At 48.3% G+C, this 22,647-nt stretch overlaps 1 protein-coding gene across 1 annotated transcript; it reads left to right on the forward strand.

Annotated features, from left to right (window-relative positions):
* The first annotated feature begins 7,233 nt into the window (after positions 1-7,233).
* Positions 7,234-17,195, forward strand: Pigt (phosphatidylinositol glycan anchor biosynthesis class T). The gene is made up of 12 exons (XM_051143769.1): positions 7,234-7,458; positions 7,570-7,747; positions 9,538-9,665; positions 9,963-10,063; positions 10,224-10,310; positions 10,796-10,883; positions 10,993-11,090; positions 11,177-11,339; positions 11,960-12,163; positions 15,775-15,940; positions 16,035-16,118; positions 16,735-17,195. The coding sequence occupies exons 1-12, from the start codon at positions 7,272-7,274 to the stop codon at positions 16,985-16,987; spliced, it is 1,737 nt and encodes a 578-aa protein (XP_050999726.1). The 5' UTR covers positions 7,234-7,271; the 3' UTR covers positions 16,988-17,195.
* The last annotated feature ends 5,452 nt before the right edge of the window (positions 17,196-22,647 follow it).

Genomic DNA, 22,647 nt, shown 5'->3' on the forward strand with positions numbered 1-22,647 from the left:
TGGAGATCTGAAGGACCCCTAAGAGTAGCCAAACAAGGGAGGGCATCCTATTGAGGAAGAAGTTGCAACTTGTAAACACTAGATGGAAAAACTCAGCTGCATTACACGCTTGTGCCTGTAATCTCAGCACTTGAGAAGAGGAGGTAGGATAGCTTTGGCTGTATAGCATTATTTGAGGCCAGCTTAGGTTTCATGAGACTCTGTCTCAAAACTTAAAAATAAATTTGAAATAAGAAGGAGGAGGAGGAGAAGAAAGCACTAAGAGACTAGCCTAAAGAAGCTAAAAGGCATTCGGTTTGGCTAAATTGTTGGATTTGAAAATGCACAGGGAGAGGTAAACCTGACAAAGGTCAGATTGTGAAATGCTTTGAAGCCTGTATTAGGTTTCAGTTTGACAGCCAGTAAAAGATCATGACTTAAGATACAAATTCATTTCTTCATACTAAAGAAGCCCAGAATACAGGGCTGTGGGGACGCTCCACCCAGCTGCTTTCTGGATTGTTTTTCTTAGCCACCCAAGGCACTCGAAGTCAGTTCTTGCCCATACCTCGTGTTTAAGATGGCTGACAAAACATCAGCCAGCATGGCTTTGAAATGGCAGAAAACAAGAGAAGAAATTGGGAATGGGCAAAGAGGGTGCAGCCTGGGGTCTGTTCTTACCTGGAAGCTGAAAGAAGTGGTGTGCAATTCTGCTTCATTGCCTAGAATTTTGTAACAGAAAATGTTTCCTTTTAGACATTTTATAGACACCCTGACACAGCGTTTTCTAGAAGAGGAAATTCTAGCCTTTGGAAAGACAATAACCCTTTCAAATCACTGAATTGCCAGTGCACCATATTCCAGCACCACCTAGCCTCTCTGATAAGCACCGGCTGTCCCTCTGAACAGGGCTCTCTACCATCCTGAGTGGTCAGGCTTTGTTCCTAAGGAGCAAAAGGAGAGCCGTCATTAGCAGCTTACATGGTCAGAGGCCTTGTAAAGAGCTGGGGCTTTTTTTGTTTTTTCTTTTTTGAGACTAATGGATTACAAGTGGTTGTGTTGATCCCAAAAATGCTACCGACCCAGATCATCATGGCCTAGTTAATTAAAGCAAGCTTCTTTTATTCACGTACCCAGGCTGTCTATCCCTAAAGGCAGGATTCAAGAGATCAGCATTGCACATGGGGAAGATAAGGTTTTTATAGTTCATGGGTAGAGGGATCTGGTGGACAAAATAGGGGTATAGAGATAGTAAATAACAAAGGTGGCCATGACAAGGCACCACTACAGCCTCTGGAAGCAAAGGTAGGGTTGGCAAGATGGTCATAACATCTTTGAAACAAAGATGTGGTTGCTGCTTGGGGCAAGCAGTACAGAACCATTTGTTGTTAAGGTGGGGCATAGCCTAATCCTTGAGAAATAGGTTTAGCCATAAACAGGAATGAACCTAGTTTGTATTTAGATGTCTTTCAAGCCTAAGATGGAAGCAGGCTGGTTCATCAGTTGGATTTGCTTGTTTAAAAGGTAATTCTGACTACAGTTGAGAGAATATTCTAGAGAAGGTAGGCTCTAGACAGATAAATAATACAGTAATGTATGAAAGTCCAGTAGGCAGTAGCGAGCACTCTACTTGGGGTGGGGCAGGATATAAGCAAATTGACATATTTGTTTCACAAATATTACATACTGGTGTTTAACAAATGTAAAATACAAATACACTGTTAACAGAAAAAGTTGATTCTGTCACAGAGTTCGGTGTAGTGGAGCCCTAGTGCCACAAAGCAGCCAGTCTATTCCGAGAGGTCACCAGGGAGTCTCCCTTGAGGAAGTGACATTGGAGCTGAGATCTGAATAACAAGTAGGAAGAAGCTCAAGGGAGCAAGGAAGGCTGGACGGCCCCTTGTGGCATACTGATTACCAGGCGGCAGATGCACAGGAGCCAGATGATTGTATCCACCTAAATAGATGAGAGCCAGAGTAGAAGTGATGGGGTAAGGAAAGGAGGGAGATGTGGAAGACCTCAGAGGCACACTTGGAAACCTGTTTGCTGGGTGAGTTAGGAAGGAAGGGGAGAAAGGTGCAGCATTGTTTCTACCTCATGCTTTAAGATGGTTTGCAGGGTTTTGGCTGAAGATTGTAATAAATTTGTTTTAGCTGTACTGAGTTTTGAGTGTTTTTGATACATCCAAGACAACATGATAAGCAGGGACCTGGATCCATGAGAGTGGAATTTGAGTAAAAGGCTTAGGCTGGAAGCCACCATGCACACCTTTAATCCCAGCACTTGGGAGGCAGAGGCAAGCGGATCTCTTGAGTTCGAGGCCAGCCTGGTCTACAAAGTGAGTCCAGGACAGCCAGTGCTGTTACACAGAGAAACCCTGTCTTGAAAAACAAAACAAAACAAAAAAACAAAAAAGAAAAAGGCTTAGACTGGAAATTAAACATGCAAACATGCTTTAGTAAATGCATGGGTGGGAAGTGGAGCCATGGTGAGAATGAACTTGCCCAGAGAATGTTGAGTAAAAGAAATTTTAGGACCCAGCCTTAAGGATCTCCTGCTCATTTCTCACATTAAAAAAAGTCATTAACGAAGCTGGGTGTGGTGGTGCATGCCTTTAATCCCAGTACTCAGGTGGATCACTGAGTTTAAGGTCAGCCGGGTCTACAAAGCGAGTCCAGGACAGGTAAGGCTACACAGAAACCCTGTCTCCAAAAAACAAAACCACACACACACAAAAGAAAAAAAAGTCATTAACCATGGCTACACAGAGAAACCCTCCCTTCATGTATCAAAACACTACCTGCAGGCTGAATGACCTCACCCTACACCCCAAAGCTCTTCAGGCCAAGTGACACTTGGCTTACTGTTGTGTTCCTTCCACCAGGAAGCCATTGTAAGTTACTGTCTCTAAGGATACTGAGAAATATGTGGGTTCTCCAAGGAAGCTAGTGTGTCCTTCAACTTTCTTCTGTCTCTATGAGTTTGTAGCAAAACTCCTTTCACTCAGAAGCGTCTGGGTCCATGCTGAGATCATCTCTGAAGTTGGGCCAGGAACCCAGCCTCATGTTAACCCCCAGAATTTCTCTAAGCTGCTCCCATAACAGAAAGCAGTTCTTGTCGTGTGCCTACCTTCCCTGAGCCTGGCAAACAAAGCTCTGCCTCCTCTTGATGAGCCCATCCTTCTCCTGCGTGGCCTCTGAGCCCACCCAAGTGGGGTGACAGGGCTGCTTGGGACCACCCCTCTTTGCTGCGGGGGGGGGGGGGGTGATAAGCTGTGCTTGCGTGGTTACCATCAACATTCCAATGAGTCTTTTCCTTCTCTAGGCACACAATGCTAAGATTGTGGCTTTGGGGCAGGAGCCTTTTGGGGAGGGGTAAGCTACAGGACTCTTGAGAAACAGAATTGTTTGTGAGTCCCTGGGAAATCTCCAGTTGAGCTAGTGTGAGCCCCAGCTCTGTCTGGAAAAGACTTGGGTCAGTGGGACCACAAGACCACTTCCTGGTTGGGACAATGACCTCTCCTTCTGCCAAACCACAGGAGGCTGGCTAGCCTTCAGAGGCATCATCTACAGCTGACTGTTTCCTCAGGCCACACAGTATCCTTGGAGACAGCATGCTGACTTAGAGCCAACTCCAAATTAAGGAGCCCAGCTTTCAGTCTTCCAAGCCACAGTGTGGCTTCTTTGTATGGCAAGGCTTACTGTGTAGACATCCTGATAGATTTTGAAGAGGAAAGAAGACTAAATTCACCTCTGCAGAACCTGGGGCTTTGGGGGAAGACACGGGATTACAGGCCAGCAGAGTGTCTAAGACCTTACCCTGCAGCGGTCCCCAGGAGCGTGCAGAGTCCTACAAGGACTGCAGGACTGTGGCATCATGTCTGTCTGCTCATTCAGGTATGGCTGAGTATACCTACATGTGCTGGTATTTGCACAGACAACAAAACACCAAGCGGATCAAGAGCTCTTTCAGGAACAGGTATGCCACAGATAACGGAAGGAGAACAAAGTGAGGCCACAGTACAGCTGTGTGGAAGACGACAGGCTGCTGCAGGAGAAGGGCGAGGCTTCACAGGAGGGGGATGGGCCTTGGATGATGGAAACATTTCAGGAGGAAACAGCATAAGCTGAAATAATTACAATGGCAGGTTCCTTGGTATAATAATAATAATAGTAATAATAATAATAATAATAAATAATTAATAATAATAATTTGAGGTTGGTAATGTAGCCATTATCCCTGGCTCTGTCACTCACTGTAAGCTTAAATTACCTGTTTCCATACTTGAGGATTTTTGTTTTGTTTTTTTTTTTAATCTTTTAAATTAAGATCGTCCTTTTCAACTGATAGAGTTGTTTGATGAGATGTGGCTATTAATCTCCAACATGTACATAATTTATTTAACAATGACCCTGAAAGTAGGTTGGTTTTTTGTTTGTTTGTTGGTTAGTTTGGTTTGGTTTTTCAAAACAAGATCTCTCTGTGTTAGCCTTGGCTATCCTGGACTCACTTTGTAGAGCAGGCTGGCCTTGAACTCACATTGATCTGCCTGCTTCCGCCTTCTGAGTGCTGGGATTAAAGTGTGCGTCACGACGCCTGGCATAGGTTTTTTTTTTTTTTTTTTTTTTAAATTCCGTGTGTGTGTGTGTGTGTGTGTGTGTGTGTGTGTGTGTGTGTGTGTGTGTGTGTGTCTGTCCATGGAGCTCTAAGGGCATCAGAATATTCTAGAGCAGGAGCAGTATGCAGTCGTGGAGCAAGCAGAGAGCAGTACCCAGGCCTTCTGCAAGTGCTTCCAGCCACTGAAGCATCTCCTGAGGAAATGCGGCGCCCAGGTTGCTCATACTCTGTGTAGGCTTAAGGCCAGTGTTGGGATCTGGACCCTTACCTTACATCTAATCTCCCCTTACTGCTGCAAGCCTAATGGAGTCAGAAACATCTGCTGTGGAAGAATAAACTCAATGCTTCAATAATTTTAGTTTTTAAATTATGTGTATGTGGGTTTGTGCATATAGGTGCAAGTGCCCTGGGAAGCTGGAGGCATTGGATCTCCTAGAGCTGGAGTTACAGGTGACTGTGAGCCATCTTGTGTGGGTGCTGGGAACCAAACTCAGGTACCTGGAAGAGCAGTAATTTACTTAACCACTGGGTCATCCCTGCAGCCACTAAAGCCGTTAGTTGAACAATTCATTTCTTGTTGGAGTCTATCTTGGTAGGCCATCCTAACACCAAACTTTGGGCTCTTCCTAGAAATGCAGTTGTGAGATTCACTGAGAGTCTGTTCACAAAATCCTTTATGAATGTGTTTCTTGGAGGCCAAGTGGAAAAATCAAACCAGTTTAATTTTGGAACACCTACAGCTCAAATAATCAAATTTTTAAAAAGTGTACAAAAGATGCTTAGCAGAGCTTCCATGAGAGAAGATACATGAATAGATAACAAGAACAAGACCAGATGCTCAAAACCATTAGTGAGCAAGATGCAGATTAGTCCTACGCTGAGACCACACAGTGAGCTGAGTCCTAAACCTAAAACACCAAATACCAACTAGGATGTAGAGCAACCAGCTTCTTGATTTGTCCTTGTTTGAGTTTTCCTTTGTTTGAAGACAGGGTCTCACTACAGCAATGGCTATCCTGGAACTCACTATGTAAACCAGGCTGGCTTTAAACTCACAGAAACCCACCAGCCTCTGCCTCCTGAGTACTGGGATTAAAGGCATGTGCTACCATGCCTTGCTCTAAAGTCATATTTTAAATAGACAAATAAAATGACAGATTTTGGGAAAAGGTCTACAGGTTTCTTTTTCTTTCTTTTCTTTTTTCTTTTTTCTTTTTTTTTGAGATGGGGTTTCTCTATGTAGCCTTGCCTGGCCTAGACTCGCTTTGTGGACCAGGCTGGCATCGAACTCACAGCAATTCGCCTGCCTCTGCTTCCCGAGTGCTGGGATTAAAGGTGCACACCACCACACCCAGTCCGGTCTGCAGGTTTCGTACATGTTCTGTTTGAGCCTGCCATCTTGCTTCAATATATTCTCCCAAGGGACATGCTAAACCTAAGTGTACAAAGCAACTGTGGTCATCCTTGTCCACTGTAAGCAAAGCTGCCAAGAACGCTAATGCCCACCAACAGAACAGAGAAACTGGCTAATCCATACGATGTTAGCACTGCACAGCAATATGTCGTCATGTACACATGGTAACATGAGGCCACACCACACTGTGCCCCTACAGATGAGAGGATGTAGAGCCAGCTCCCATGAAGCTATGGTTTCAGGCTCCAAACCACAGTGTGGTTTCAAAATCATTCCTTTCGGGGAAAGAACAGAAGAACATTACAAGTCTAATTTGCATTTAGTCCTAGAACGATTAATCTATTACAAGAACATTGGTTGTCCCTAGAATGTGTCCTGGAGTTAGGCAGTGACCAGGAAGAGCCATTAGGTCATTTTCTGGGACATTAGGTTGTTACGTGTTTGGGAGTTCCCTCCCAACACACACTGCTATGCTGGGTATGAACCCAAGGTTTGATGCATGCTAGGCACTCTGCCACTGAGTGAATTACATCCCTAGTCCCAGGTTTTAGGAACATTCTATATCTGTGTAAGACTTCACGTTACAATGGTATGTTATTGAAAACCTGGCCAATTTTACAAGAGTAATTTGAACAGAACTGAATTCTGAGAATAGAGCATACCCACGTGTGAAATTTACTCTGTGGTGGCAATCAAAGCTAAGATAAACGAGTGACTTACTGCTGTGTACTCACAGCAACATGTTAATGGTGGAATTAATTTACATGGTTGAAGAAACATGTTTAACAGCTGCTTATTCTTTCAATTTTGCCATATACTTTAAAGTTATTTATAATAAAGACCACAGGGAAGGGGGCTGCCTTCAGGACTGCATTGCTTCCAGAGTTGCCGGCTAGGTTTAGAAGCAAGTAGAGACACTAGACACATCTAACTCACACGCCTGTAATCCCAGCACTCAGTTCTGGGATTTTCTTTTTCCCCCAGTACTTTCCTTCAACCACGAAATGGCCACGCTGCACGTTGCACACTCCCCAGTGGGTGGAGACACCTTGAGGTGCCGGGGCCCTCAAGCCAGTTCCCTCTCCCCCTCCATATGTTGGCTGCAATCTCCAGGATTTGTGAACCGCTGGCGTTGTCTCTCTGGTAACCGCACTGTGGTTTCCGGGACGGCGCCGGAAGTTCTTCTTCACATGCTCCTCCTATTGGATGACTGCCTTTGGTGGGCGCGGGTGCTGCTGGGAGGCGGAAGCGGCCGCAGGCATGGCGGCGGCCGTGCCGCTCGCTGTGTTGGTGCTGTTGTTAGTGGGACAGGACTCCTGGGGCCACGCAGAGCGCCCACACGACAGTCTGCGAGAGGAGCTCGTTATCACTCCTCTGCCTTCCGGCGACGTGGCCGCCACATTCCAGTTCCGTACGCTTTGGGATTCGGATCTGCAGCGGGAAGGTGGTGAGTTCAGGACCTGAAGGGGGAAAAAAATTCTGTGGCAGCTGAGTTCGTAAATGGAACCATCTCTGGGGGCGGGTCTGGGTCGCCACTCACCTGCCCTGGTTTCTTCAGTGTCTCACTACAGGCTCTTCCCCAAAGCCCTGGGACAGTTGATCTCCAAGTATTCTCTGAGGGAGCTACACCTGTCGTTGACGCAAGGCTTTTGGAGGACCCGATATTGGGGGCCACCCTTCCTGCAGGCTCCATCTGGTGCAGAGCTCTGGGTTTGGTTCCAAGACACTGTCACAGAGTGAGTTCCCACCTTGAAACCTGTTACAGGCCATAGAGGGAGTGTGGCAGGGTAAGGTGTTGTCATCATGTCGTTTGGGATCAGCTGCTCCAATAGGTGGTGATCCCACCGAGCTAAAACTGATTTGGGAAGTAAGAAATGATATTATTGGGCTTGGGAGATGCCTCAGTCTGTAAAAAGCTTGCTACCCAAACGTGGGGACCCGAGTTTAATTTCCAGAACCCACTTAAATAGCCGGGTCGGTGATGCAGGCTAGTCATCCCAGAACTGAGGAAGTGGAGACAGGAGAAACAGGCTAGCTGGACAAGCCAGTCTAAGCTGAATCCGGGAGCTCCAAGTTCAAGGAGAGACCCTACCCCACCCTCAAAAAGGGGGTTGGGGAATGAAGGAATGAAGACACGTGTTGTTGGCCTCTGGCCTCCACATCTGTATGCATCAGTGGGCATGCACATACAACATGAAGAAATTACATTGCCACTGGGTGACATCCTTTACTCTGCTGAGTGAAATCCTATCCCAAATACTTGCAAGGACTACCTGCATTTCCCTGCAGAGGCAAATGGCAGCCGATTGGTGCCTATTAGGATGTTAGGCCACAGATAATTGGCAAAGTAGATGGGTTTTCTTTTTTAAGACATTCATTTGTATTTAAAAAAATAATATCCTTAGGAGCTGGGCATGGTGGCGCACGCCTCTAATCCCAGCACTCAGGAGGCAGAGACAGGCGGATCGCTGTGAGTTCGAGGCCAGCCTAGTTTACAAAGTGAGTCTAGGACAGCCAAGGCTACACAGAGAAACCCTGTCTCGAAAGACCAAATAATGATGATGATGATGATGTCCATGCCTAACAGAACATTTTCGGGAAAGCATTGGGCTACAGGATGATGTTTCACTTTACAGCAGAATCAAGTTTCTAGTTGTCACTTATGTACTACAGAAAACCCCCCTGCTGTCGTCATCCTAGAGTAGATTTTTTTCCATACAGAGGTTGCAAATTAATTTTATCGTGGGCCACAAAATACCGGTGACTGGAGGAGTAAAAGCAGTGAGGAGGCACAGGAACGGTGTTGAAGGGTGTTTCATTTGCCTCTTGCCTCTTAACCACTCTGTAAGGATCAGTAATGCAAACATCACCAGGTTTAGAGCAGTGACAGGGAGTGGTAGGGTTTGCGGTGATCCAAGAGCCCGTGTGACAATCTCAAGTAGATAGGACTCAGGTCCTATGGATAGTTACCATATGACCATGGAGACCTAATGTGTTCAGACTGTCAGTTTCAACAGAGATCAGACTTTTGCATGAGAACTGACATTTAAGTATCAACAAATAATTTTAAAACTTAAAGAATGCTATATGGGTCAGTATTACATATACCAAGCGTACCATGGTTTTTAGGGCAATATACTGCCACCACCTAGCTGTCCCCTAAGAGGGACATAAGAGGGGTCTTGAACGCTCAGAAACACAACAGTACAAACAAGCTGTGCTTGACAAGAGGGAAAAGGGCTCCTTGGAGGAGGGGATAAGACTAGAGCAGGCTATGAAGGCAGCAGGAACGCACGAGCAGAGTGTTCCCAAGCAAGATGAAACACTTGGTTACGTGAACCTGCAGGGCTGCTGAGATGCCCAGAGGAGGAGCTCAGGAAGTCAGATGAGGCAAGGGCATCACCGAGTGTGAGCCAAGGTTTAGATGCAGCCTCGTATAGCTGTGGCCGTATGAAGGAGTCGTACAAGATTTAGAGTTACAAAGGTATGACCACAGGGCGGTGAGCAGGCTTGTCTCTCTGTCTAGTGTGGATAAATCTTGGAAGGAGCTCAGCAATGTCCTCTCAGGGATCTTCTGCGCATCCCTCAACTTCATCGACTCCACCAATACTGTCACTCCCACTGCCTCCTTCAAACCTCTGGGGCTGGCCAATGGTGAGATAGCCCTTGCGGCCTTTCTTCCTTGAACCTTCTACCTTGACATCTGCGTCCTTCTCCTTGAGTTCCTCTTTCACAACTGGGCGAGCTCCTAAAGGCCGTGGGTGTGCAGGTCCCAGGTAGCTTCGTAAGACTGCTGTCTTTGCATTGCCTACTCCCTGACCTGGAGGTGGGACCACTTGGCAGTGGTGTCAGAGAGGTCCAGGGAGTGGGTGGGGTCACCTGCATCTTTAAAGTGTGGCTACTGAGGGGCAGGACCCAGCTATACCCTCAGCAGACCTCTGCCTCCCTCAGACACTGATCACTACTTCCTGCGCTATGCTGTGCTACCTCGGGAGGTTGTCTGCACTGAGAACCTCACCCCATGGAAGAAGCTCTTGCCCTGTAGTTCCAAGGTGAGTGTGGGTGGGAGGGAGCCCCACAAGGGGAAGGGAATTGGCAGATGTTTCCTTCACAGCCTGACAGCCAGGATATAGTTAAGAGACTCTGTGCCCCCATGGCAGGTGCTCCATGCAGGATACTAACCAGCCCTGTATCTCTTCCTGTCTTCCCCAGGCAGGCCTCTCGGTGCTGCTGAAGGCAGATCGCTTGTTCCACACCAGCTACCACTCCCAGGCCGTGCACATCCGTCCCGTCTGCAGAGTAAGTCCTGGGGAGTGCAGGTAGGTGTTATCCAGAGGCTCTGAGAGGCAGTGCAGGCAAATCTGGCTGACTCTGCCTGAGTGCGTGGTGAGTGGCAAGAGTGGTATCCATTATGTGGGGCATTGGCTGTGGCCCAGGGTAATTGAGTGGTTGCCTGGGGAGCACTCAGTAAGTCTTCCTTGTGGAGCACAGAGTCAGGACCGGCAGCCTGTGTGAGTGCAGCTGCTGGTCCAGTCGTTTGCCAGCTGGCATGACCTTGAGGAAATCACTTCATTTCCTTGAACTTCCTTCGTCCACCTGTCGCATGAGAATAATAGATTCTACTTTGGGTTGGTTGTCGTGGTTCATCAAACTGGTGCTCTGAAGCGGCAGACAGGCATCTGGCTCAGGGTCACGTGCTCCACACGGAGGTGAAGTAGAAGTGACACGGGCTGCATGTTGGACGAGAGTAAGGTCCCTGACTGCCACCATCACCCTTATGACAGAATGCTCAATGCACCAGCATCTCTTGGGAGCTGAGGCAGACCCTTACGGTTGTATTTGATGCCTTCATCACAGGACAGGGGAAGAAGGGTAAGTTGCCTTGGTACCTCGTCTCTAGCTACCTGTTACAATTTTTGCTCTATCTACATGGAGCCACCAGCCATCCCAGCCCTTGTTCAGCCCTGCTCTTTCTTCTCAGACTGGTCCCTCTTCCGCATGTTCTCCCGAACTCTCACAGAAGCCTGCCCACTGGCATCGCAGAGCCTAGTTTATGTGGACATCACAGGCTACAGCCAGGTACCAAGGTGTCGGCCACACACACGCACCCCCCCCACATCAGCCTGCCCCCTTTGTGCTTCTGAGTTCTGCCCTTGTGTTGCCAGGACAACGAAACACTGGAGGTGAGCCCACCCCCGACTTCCACATACCAGGATGTCATTTTGGGCACCAGGAAGACCTATGCCGTCTATGACTTGTTTGACACGGCCATGATCAATAACTCCCGCAACCTCAACCTCCAGCTCAAATGGAAGAGACCCGATAGTGGTGAGTTGATGAGGGGCGCATGCCGCAGACTCTCAGTTTTATGTCTTTTCTTCAATTCACAGGGGTTCACACCCAGTTCTCTGCGCTAATGTGCTCCTGGTTCTAAATCCAGGGCTTCCAAGCTTACTGACTGAGCAAGTTCCTAACTGCACTAAGCCTTAGTGTCTATTACAAAACAGGGACACTAGTACCTAATGCATGGAATAGAATAATTAATGTAAAATACAGAGTTTATTCATGCATTCAGTTGGCCAAATAGTTTTGAATTTACGCCATACTGCAGACATAGAGTGCTAAGTGATACCGTCTTATTTACCACTCATGTTGTAAAAAAAAAAAGCTTAGTTCATTATCAGTGTCACCAAGGGAAAGGGCGGAAACCCTGAGAGCACTGGGATGGGCAGGAAGGGGACACATGAGCCCATGGCAATAGTTAGTCATCGTCTCACCCTTGTGAGCTGGGGGAGGGGGAGGATTCCAGAGCCGAGGCTTCCGGGTGCTGATGGCAGAGCTTTCTCACACCCTCTTCCTGACCTGGGACTCTGAGCACAGCCTAGGGATCTGAGTGGGAAGCGACTCTCCTTTAGGAGCAGTTCAGTGTTGACTCTTTCTTCTCCTAGTGGAAGCCCTACCTGTGCCCTTCCTGCATGCGCAGCGGTATGTGAGTGGCTACGGGCTGCAGAAAGGAGAGCTGAGTACATTGCTGTACAACTCCCATCCTTACCGGGCCTTCCCGGTGCTGCTGCTGGACACCGTGCCCTGGTACCTGAGACTGTATGTGCACACGCTCACCATCACCTCCAAGGGCAAGGAGAATAAACCAAGTGAGAGCTAAGTCCTAGCCCGGGCCCTCCCCGCTCACCTCAGCTCATTCGTCCTTTTGGTCCTCCAGATTCACTTCTCAGTACTTCCCAAAGTAAGCCTGAAGGCCTGCGCAGGTGGGAAGAGAGGGTTTAAGGAGGCTACACTGTGAGACTCAAAAGTAACTTACAAAGCAAAAGCAGTTACAACACAACTGCCGATGATCCTTAGGCGTTCTGAGGCCAGCAGCTTCATTCATTCTCGCTCTCTCCTCCCTGAGCCCATGGGCATGTCCTGGACTCTAGGAGAGAATGGGTCAGGCAAGGAGAAACAGGTGGTGGAAGCTGAGGCGGCACAGAGGTGGGGGTGTAGTTTCTTCACTTTCTTGGAGAGTAGAGGCTGACCTGTGCAGACGTGTCACTGTTAAGGCATAAACTCTCCTTCCTTCTTCTTTCCCCCAAGTCACACATTAATATCAACATCTCAGATTTTAAAGTGTATAGTCTTTACAGTCTTTACAAACCAAATGCCTAAAAATTCCATCTCTTAGCCTCATGGAGGTGGCACATGCCTTTAATCCCAGCACTTGGAAGGCAAAGGCAGGCAGATCTCATAAGTTCGAAGCCAGCCTCATCTACAGAGCTAGATCTAGGACAGCCAAGACTACAAAAAAACCTTGTCTTGAAAAACCGAAAAGAAAAGAAGAAACAATTTGGTCTCTTTAAAATAGCCAGTCTCCTTTAAAATACAAAGTCTTACAAGTTAAGGTCTCAGCCAGGTGGTGGAGGCACAGGCCTTGAGAGTTAAAGACCAGTGTGGTCTACAGAGTGAGTTCCAGGACAGCCAGGGCTACACAGAAACCCTGTCTTTAAAAAAACAAAACCAGGGGCTGGAGAGATGGCTCAGCAGTTAAGAGCACTGACTGTTCTTCCAAAGGACCTGAGTTCAATTCCCAGCACCCACATGGCAGCTCACAACTGTCTGTAACTCCAAGATCTGACACCCTCACACAGACATACATGAAGGCAAAACACCAATGCACATAAAATAAAAACAAATAAATTATAAAAGAAAAAACAAAACCAGCCATCCAAACAAAACGTTCAAAAGTCTCTCAACTATAGGCTCCTTTAAAATCAAAGTTAAATACTTTCTCACTTCAAGAAAGAAGAACCAGGCACAGACACCAAACTCCGACAGTTAACAAGGCAAAACTAAACTCCAACAGTGTAAACAACTCTCCAGTGTCTGGGTCTCATTCACCATCCTCTGGGCTCCTTGAATGGGTCTGGGTCTTTGGCTCTGCTCTCTGCAGCATACACAGCTTGTCCTCCAGGCTCCTGCGGGCTCTACTCCTTTGCTGCTGCTGCTCTTGCTGGTCATCCCAGATACTGCCGTCTCCAGAATGTTGGGATCTTTTGCTGCAACTGGGCTGCTCTTTAGCCAGTAGCCTCTCCTGGGCTGTCTCAGGGACTCCAACCCTGCCACATAGTGCGAAGCCTCGGGTGCCCTCATAACACCTTCAGAATCAGCACCACCTAGGTGACTCTTACGTTGCCAAATTTAGTTGCCAACACACGATACAACCTTGGCCACCTCTAGAACACAGCTTCTTTGTGCTGACTCTCAGAGAACATTTCCCAGAAGATTTCACCTCAGTGATGCTGGTCTCTTTTTAGTCACAGCTAGTTTCTCTGCCCCAGCTGAGCAGCATCTGTTGTCCCAGCAAAGCAAAGGCTTCACTTTAGTGGTTCTGGTCTCTTGTTTGTCACGGCTGACTCTTCAGCTCGGATGACCAGATATTTCTTCACATAAATGGCCTGGTAGAGTCTTTGCTTCCTTCTGTAACTTCACGAGCCAAGCCTCTGTTGTCTGCACTGCCCTCCACATTCTTGTCTCCCACTATCCTACAGAGCAGCTCACTGAGTTCTCAACACTCACTGGCTTTTCTAGCCCAGAGTTCCAAAGTCTTTCTGCAGTCCTCTCTAAAGGGAGCCTGGAGGACAAGCGGGGTGTTGCAGAGGGCGGAGCCATTCAAGGAACCCAGAAGACTGTGAGTGGGTCTCAGACATTGGAGAGAGTTATTTATACTGTTGGAGTTTAGTTTCGCTGTTATACTGTGTCATGTCTGTCACAGCAATACCCCACTCCTGGTACCAACTTCTGTCCTCATTATGGCTTCTATTGCTGCAGTGAGACACCATGATCAAAAGCAAGTTGAGGAGGAAAGGGCTTATTTGGCTAATGCTTCCATATCATAGTCTATCATTGAGAAAAGTGGGCTTTATTTTTTAGGGTAGTTTTAGATTTGCATACAAATTAAGCAGGAGTCTCAGAAATCCTGTGTTCTTCCTCTCCGCCACTGAGTTCTGTTGATCACATGTTGTATTTTGTGTGTGTTTCCCTCCCAATCAGCTAGTGTTACTGGGGATGAGCCCAGGGCCTTGTATGTGAGGCAAGTGTTCTACCACAGAGTTCAACCAGCCCCCCTCCCTGTGATGCTGGTGGTGGAGGTGGCAGGAGACATGGCTTAGCAGGTTAAATGCACTCACTGCTCTTCTAGAAGACCTAAGTTTGGTTCCTAGCCTTCGTATCCGGTGACTTATAACTACCTCTAACTCCAGGGCAATCTGACTCCTTTTCGGGCCTCTCTTGACTACTACACTCATGTGCACATGTCCGTTCACAGACACATAAACATAAAACAAAAACAAAACAATAATTTAGAAAAGAACCTACTGAGAACGTTATTGTTCTGGAGATTGAACCCAGAACCTCATGCTTGGTAAGTGTTAATACTAAACTGTAGCAGGTCACAGCTTTTTGTTTTAATTTCACTTGTTTATTTATTATTTGCTTATCTTGGTTTTTGAGACAGGGTTTCTCTGTGTAGCCCTGGCTGCCTTGGTATTCACTATGTAGACCATGCTGGCTTCAAAGATCTACTTGTCTCTGCCTCCCGATTGCTGGGATTAAGGGCATGTGCCACCACCACTTGACCTAAATTATTTTGCTTACAAAGTAACAGGTTTTTTTATGGATCTCTTATACATAGTTTTTAAAAAGTGTTATTTGCTAAAACTGGGTCGTCTGTTATATAATGTACATGAGAAATATTTGACATTTTGGCTTTGTCCTAGTGCTGCTATTTAATATGTGTGCCTCGCCTCTGCGTTTCTTGTGAGCTGATATTAGATTTAGAAACCTGATTAGATTTATGTCCTATATTTTGGCATGAATCCCCAAATGACTCTGGACTTTACTCTTGTATTACATCAGATAGTGCCCCAGTTTAAATTCTTTCTATCTATCTATCTATCTGAGGGGTATTTGTTCTGGAACACATGTGAAACAAGCAAGGTTGTCAGGCTGGGCAGCAGGTATGTATCTTTACCCGCGAGCCATCTTGCCAGCCGAGATGCCCCAGTTTAGCAATGTAAAGACTGATGGTCTGCAGCATCCATGGCAACCTCTCTTTTCTGTGTCCTAGGATACAGGAAGCATGTTTTCCCTTTTCTGAGAACCCACTTGCATTCTTAGCTTGACTTCCTGTTGACCCCGAGGCAGAGGGGGAGAAGGCATAGGTAGTCTGGTTTTAAGAAGCAGAGTCCATGTGCCTCCCGCCTCCAACCAGGTTACATCCACTACCAACCTGCCCAGGACCGGCTGCAGCCCCACCTCCTGGAGATGCTCATTCAGCTGCCAGCCAGCTCCGTCACCAAGGTCTCCATCCAGTTTGAGCGGGCCCTGCTCAAGTGGACAGAGTACACCCCAGACCCCAACCACGGCTTCTATGTCAGGTGGGTACCCCGATAGACTGCCCCGTGTCTGTCTCTTACCCTTTGGTGGGAGGAGCCAGTAAAGAGCACAGCCTCTCTGTCTACTTCTCCACAGCCCATCTGTCCTCAGTGCCCTGGTGCCCAGTGTGGTGGCAGCCAAGCCGGTGGCCTGGGAAGAGAGCCCTCTCTTCAACACCTTGTAAGTGTGACCACATCCTTCCGCTGTTATGCCCTCCGCTGCTTACTGGGCCTCTTCCAAAGTCATGTGAGATTTAGCTGGCCCTCAGGAAAATGCTAGCGGTCTGTGAAATTTGTACAGATGGTACAGAAGGCTTTAAGGTGCTTCTGCTAAGGCAAATAGGTGAGAGTAGGAACATGTCCCTACCAAGCTTAACAGCAGTGGAACCTGATACACACCCTGGCCTGTCCCCCTGTGCTCATAGCCCACAGGGCAGATGGTGCTAAATAGGAAGGGGGCGGTGGAGGTGGTGGTGATGGCAGTGGTGGCAGCTGGGGTGGTGGTATGCAGTAAGCTACTTGCTTTTCTGAGGAGGGCCATTTAGGCTGAAGCTAGGCTAAGGCAGTGGACAAGGCAGGCCCTTTCCTTCAGTGCTGGTGGCTTTCTTTTGATCATGCGTGCGTGTGTGCATGAGAGTGTGTGCACTGTGTGTGTGTGTGTGTGTGTGTGTGTGTGTGTGTGTGTTGCTTCCTTACATGTGTCGAGCCTAGGACTTTGCAGCACGGGCTGTGGTGTGAGATGAGGAAGATGGGGAGAGGGAGAACCAGTCCCGTCTCACACTCCTTCCCATCCCTAGGTTCCCAGTGTCTGACGGATCCAGCTACTTTGTCCGACTCTACACGGAGCCCTTGCTGGTAAACCTGCCTACGCCCGACTTCAGCATGCCCTACAATGTGATCTGCCTTACATGCACGGTGGTGGCCGTGTGCTACGGCTCCTTCTACAATCTCCTCACCCGAACCTTCCACATTGAAGAGCCCAAATCGGGTGGCCTGGCCAAGCGACTGGCTAACCTCATCCGCCGTGCCCGTGGTGTCCCCCCTCTCTAACCCGCCTTTTCTTCAGCAATACATCTACAGCTCCTCACCTCCAAGGGAGCAAGGGCAGGGCTTTTTCTGCCACGCTCTCTGTCCCCAGAGTTAGTTTTTGAAGCAAAGTCCCCCTGGGTCTGGCCAGGGCCTAGAGAGGTGGCTTCCAGTGTGGTGGCCTCCAGCCAAATTGCATTTCCCTTCTTCCCCAGTGTGGGCCACAGCTCTCCCCAGAAATGGCTAATGCTGCTGTACACTGGACGTTCTGATGGCCTAGGTGACAGGGCGCAGAAGACCTTGTAGTACTGTGTGTGGGTCGAATGTACTGTTATAATAAAGTGTCTGCCCTCCCAGGACATTGCTTCCTCCTTTGAGGCCTGGGAAGAGTTCCCAGCTAAAGCCTGTATGGTGAGTGCTCTGCCCACTCCAGCGAGAAATAGATTCCTTCTCATCTCATGTATCCCTGACCCTCTGCTCAGTAATTCCTCACCTCTGAGTCTGGCGTGGAGTCTTTCTGTAAATATAACTTATGATCATGAAAATGACTCCTATCAGCAAGGGCAGAGCGGGAACAGTGTCAGAATGGCTGCGTCTCTGTGGTGCATGGAAACATTTGGTACGAAGGACCGCTCCTTAGACCACCCACCCGCTGCGAGGCCAGGCCCCTCCCACGTTGCTTTGTAGATGGGTTCCTGTAGAACAGGTCCATAAGCAGTGAGACGCCACCCCCACCCCGGTTTTCCTCCAGCATACTTGTGTTAATTTGTTCTCCACATTTTTCTCCAGACACGGCAGTCTGACATAAAGTGCATTGTTCGCCAACCACACACCCCTTAACTGCGCGGTTCACTCTTGCTTCCAAAACCGAATGAGACATTGCTCCCTGTGGGAAGCCCCTGACATGCCAGGGTGTCATCAGTGCCTCTGCCCGTCCTCCCACAGGCCCTTGCAGTTATCTTGTGTCATGTCAGTGATGCCTGTTGACTTCCCTTAGCCAGTGCTTGCTGCCTGAGGTCTTTCAGCAGCCCAGGCATGGAAGCAGCTTGGTCTACACAGTTTTCCTTGTGCTTTCTCTCCAGTTAGCACGTAAGCAGGCTGGGAAGGGCATGAGTGAAGCTGGGCCAGGAGAAGCACACGCAACCTGTGATCTTAGTACTCCAGGCTGGAGGTAACATTGTGAGTAGGCTCAATTGGGCTACACAGACCCTGTCTTTAACACAAGGAAACAAAGGCAGGCATACTGGCCAGCGCATCCAAGCACTAGGGAGGCAGAGGCAGGTATATCTCTTGAGTTTGAGGCTAGCCTGGTCTACAAAATGAGTTTCAGGACAATCAGAGCTGCATAGTGAGACCCTGTCTCGAAAAAACAAAACAAAAAGGTAAGTGGGTGTCCGAAAGCTAAATGGTCTTGACAGCCAAGTGGTATGAGATGGCCAAGTTCAGAGAGCATCGAGTCGGCCTGATTCTTTTCTAGCTGGAGATGACCCCCACATGCCGACAGCACCTGCATGTCCCAGCTGGAGATGACCCCCACATGCCGACTGCACCTGCATGTCCCAGCTGGAGATGACCCCCACATGCCGACTGCACCTGCATGTCCCAGCTGGAGATGACCCCCACATGCCGACTGCACCTGCATGTCCCAGCTGGAGATGACCCCCACATGCCGGCTGCACCTGCATGTCCCAGCTGGAGATGACCCCCACATGCCGGCTGCACCTGCATGCCTTGTTCATCTTTTCCAGGACTCACCCACCCAGCTGCCTTCCCATTTGGACTGCTAGAATCCCCACAGCTGAACATCTCGTATTTTCTGTTCCACCCATAGCACCCCTCTATCTGTCAGTGGCATCCACCCTCTTTCCATCTGTCCAGCCCTTTGCATCACCTTTGAGCCTCTCTTCCACATCCAGTATGCTCCTTCAAAACAGATGCAGGCTCTGGCAACTGTGTGTGTGTGGGAGCACACAGAAGCTAGACAGCAGTGGCAAGCATGCTGTCTGCCTTGTGTGTCTTAATTTTAGTTATGTTTGTGTTGTTTTCCTTGCATGTATGTCTGCTTCGCATACATATGGTAACCACGGAGGCCAGAGGAGGGTGTCATATACCCTGTGATGAGTTACAGATGGTTGTGAGCCAACATGTGGGTTCTGGAAATGAAAGACAGCCTTTTTTTTTGAAGAGCAGCTAGTGCCCCTAATCACTGAGCCATCTCTTCAGTCCACAACCCTATATTTAGAGACGGTCTCTCAGTGGCTTAGAGTTGGCCAAATAGGCTAGGTCTGGCTAGGCAGCCTGTTTCCCCCTCCCCAGCACTGGGATGGCATATGCATGCCACCAATCGTGTCTTACATGTGTTCTAGGGGCTGAACTCTGGTCCTCACACTAACTCAGCAAGCCCTTTACCAGTTGAGCTATCTCCCAGGCTTTCTGAATTTTCCTTCCACTTTCAAGTTTTCTAAGGGGTGTTCCTGGTAAGCCCAAGCTTGTTCCTTTTCTGGTTGCTCTCCAATTTGTCTCTGGCCACTTAGCTTGCTGTGACAGGTAGCTAGCTCCTCCTGGGCTGCAGCACCTTGTTGGAACTTGCATTTGGAAGGTTGGAGGAATGTGAGAGGCCTAAGGTCACCCCGAAAGCTCCCTGCAAAGCAAGTTAGGCCAGACAGTTTTCAGCTTCTGGGTCCTGGCATGTGGAGGAAACCTTGATTGAACATGTAAGGAGGGAACAAAATCCTGAGTGAATGTGTTTGATTGTCAAGAACCAATATCTCAGAAGGTTAGCAATTGGCCTTCCTCTGGTTCAAGTATGAGTGTTGACCAGTCCATGCAAAAACTAGCAACTGTAGCTTCCTCCTCCCAAAGGACTGCAACCTGAGACTGCTGCCCTACAGAGACCTCCTACTGAGCCAGGCTCACTCCCCCCCCTCCCCCCCCCCCTCCACCAGCTGGTTATGTACCTAATAATCAGGCTGATGGTGTTCTGAGTTGCTGCTGTATACATTGCCCACCTGACCCATGCTTTTCTGTGTTTCTGCCTTTTCTTCATTCCCTTGTTGCCCAAACTTGATGGATTATAGGAATACAGGGAACTCTGCCTCTGCTAGACCCCAGGAGTGTTAAGAATACAAGGAGTATTAGTGTAAAAGAAACAAATCAAAACAAAACACACAAAAATAATACGGAAAAATGTGTGTTATAAACTGTGTATGTTAGCACTCGGGAGGCAGAGGCAGGCGGATCGCTGTGAGTTCGAGGCCAGCCTGGTCGACAAAGTGAGTCCAGGATGGCCAAGGCTACACAGAGAAACCCTGTCTCGAAAAACCAAAATAAATAAATAAATAAATAAAATTAAATTAAATTAAAATAAACTGTGTATGTCTTGGAGCAGGTAAGATGGCAGGCCAGAGTAGTCAATATTAGCTTAATGTTGAGCATAGAGTGAACAGGTACTGGGCTAAGCTCTTTACATTAACTTTGTTCTCATAACAATCCTATGAAGTATTATGTTTGTTTACAGATGCACCTAAGGGCTGAAGGACTCGTCATAGTCCCTGAGGGATGGGGAAGGGATTAGTGCTCACATGACCTGATTTGTAACATGTAATCATACTGTAACCCTTTCAAGGGGAGAGTGACCCACTGTCTTTGGTAGGAAGGAAGATGAGAATAATGCTCACCCCATGGATGGATGTTCTGAGGTAGGAGGTCCTGGTCAGAAGAAAGCATGGAGACAGAACTGACTTGAGAGGAAGTCACTGAGAACAGTTGCCCCTGCTAGGTGCTCTCGGGGACAGAGGTACACAGGGAGCAGTGCAGTGTCCTGTGTAACCAGGTCTGGAAGGGCGTCACCATGGCTCTGGAAAGACCTTCCACCCACAGCAGGACAGAGCACAAGGTGTCTAGTTTGAAGCAGAGCCCCAGCCTGGGGCAGGATGAGCTGGGAGAGGAGGAAGGGCAGAATTACCTTGCTTAGATGATTTCATGTTTTCCAGAATCTTGGCTCAGGCCTGTGCTCTTGCCTGCTATGTCACTCATTTTGTTCTACTTTCATGAAACCTTCACTGACGCTTCATTCCTTCAGTGGTCACATCTTCAACTGGGCTTCTACAGTCACGCAGTAATTAGTTCACTCACTCCCTGGTCTTTGCTTTCTTTTCTTTCTTTCTTTCTTTTTTTTTTAATCCATTCTCTCCACAGCCAATACCGCGCCTAGCATTGTTGAAGGCACTGGGGACCTGGCCATGACCCACAAAGGGAAGGACCCTCCACATTCAAGTTCAGCAAAGGAGGCAGGTATACATGTTAGAAAGAAAAAATAAAAAAGAGTAAAAGCAGGATGCGTGTGAGAGGGCAAGTAGGAAATGCCTCTGAGGGGGTGACCAGTGAGCAGGGATGCCCCTGTCCATGTGACTTAAAACATTTCAGCTTGGGCTAAAGCCACAGTCAAGGTTCCATTCACCCTGCATTCCCACTGTAAGCCTAGGCCAGTGCCGGCTGCTGGTGTGACTTCATAGGATCCAGTTGGTCTTTGGCAAACCAAAGGAGATACCAAGGTGTCTGCAATGTGTAACACTGAAGGGTGTCCCCAGACACCAGTAGTATCCCCAAGGACAAGAGTGTCGAGGAAATGGCAGCACAGAGTTCCCATTTGTGGCTTCTGTTTGATCTTACGTAGCTGTTTCCCTTGCAGTAAGAGCAAATGGTCACGCTGGGTACAGAGCCAGAAGCAGTGGTTGCGAATAAGAGGGATCCCCAGCCAGGCCAGGGCAGCCCCCCTCTGCTCATTGACAAAGAATGTAACCCTGGCACTTGTCCAGCGTTTAAAAGGAAGGAAGCTGACGCATGGATGAGCCTCGAGGGCACTGTGTCAGCTGTGGGTAGGGCATGGAGTCCCACCCAGGCTCATGGAGACTCCCTGGCCTTCATCCACTCCCTCTGTTCACTTTTCTAGCACGTGGTTCCTGCTAGGCAGGAAGAGCCTTCAGGAACTTGGAATGGAACTGCAGGGGGCAGAGAATCCACCCACCCCACAGCTGCGGGGCTCTGGCACATTACTCTGGCCTCAGATTATTGGCACTGCGCCGACGACCACCTCGGACAAAGTGCATGCTTAGTGGACATTGAATTGTTAAATTACTAAATGGGGACAGGCTTTGCAGGAAGCTGTCATCGTGGGCCCCTGTCCCCAACAGTGGGGGCTTGATATGAGCTGCAGAATAAGGAAGGACCAGGAGTGGGGTGTGTGTGTGTGTGTGTGTGTGTGTGTGTGTGTGTTTACAAATCTTTGGTATCTTTTTTGTTTTTGTTTGTGTGTGTGTGTGTGTGTGTGTGTGTGTGTGTGTGTGTGTGTGTGTGTGTGTGTGTGTGTGTGTGTATGTGTGTGTGTGTGTGTGTGTGTGTGTGTATGTGTGTGTGTGTTTGTGTGTGTGTGTGTGTGTGTGTATGTGTGTGTGTGTGTGTGTGTGTGCATGTGCGTGTTTATAAATCTTTGGTATCTTTTTTGTTTTGTTTTGTTTTTAGAGATGGGGTTTCTCTATGTAGCCTTGGCTGTCCTGAAATTCACTCAGTAGACCAGGCTGGCCTCAAACTTAGAGCCTCCCTGACCCCCCCCCCCCCCCCCCCCCCCGCCGCCTCTGTTTCCTGAGTGCTGAGATTAAGGAGTGTGCCACCACCACCAGGCTATT

This window comes from Acomys russatus, chromosome 4 (assembly GCF_903995435.1).
Source record: "Acomys russatus chromosome 4, mAcoRus1.1, whole genome shotgun sequence".
In the NCBI taxonomy this organism is placed as follows: domain Eukaryota; kingdom Metazoa; phylum Chordata; class Mammalia; order Rodentia; family Muridae; genus Acomys; species Acomys russatus.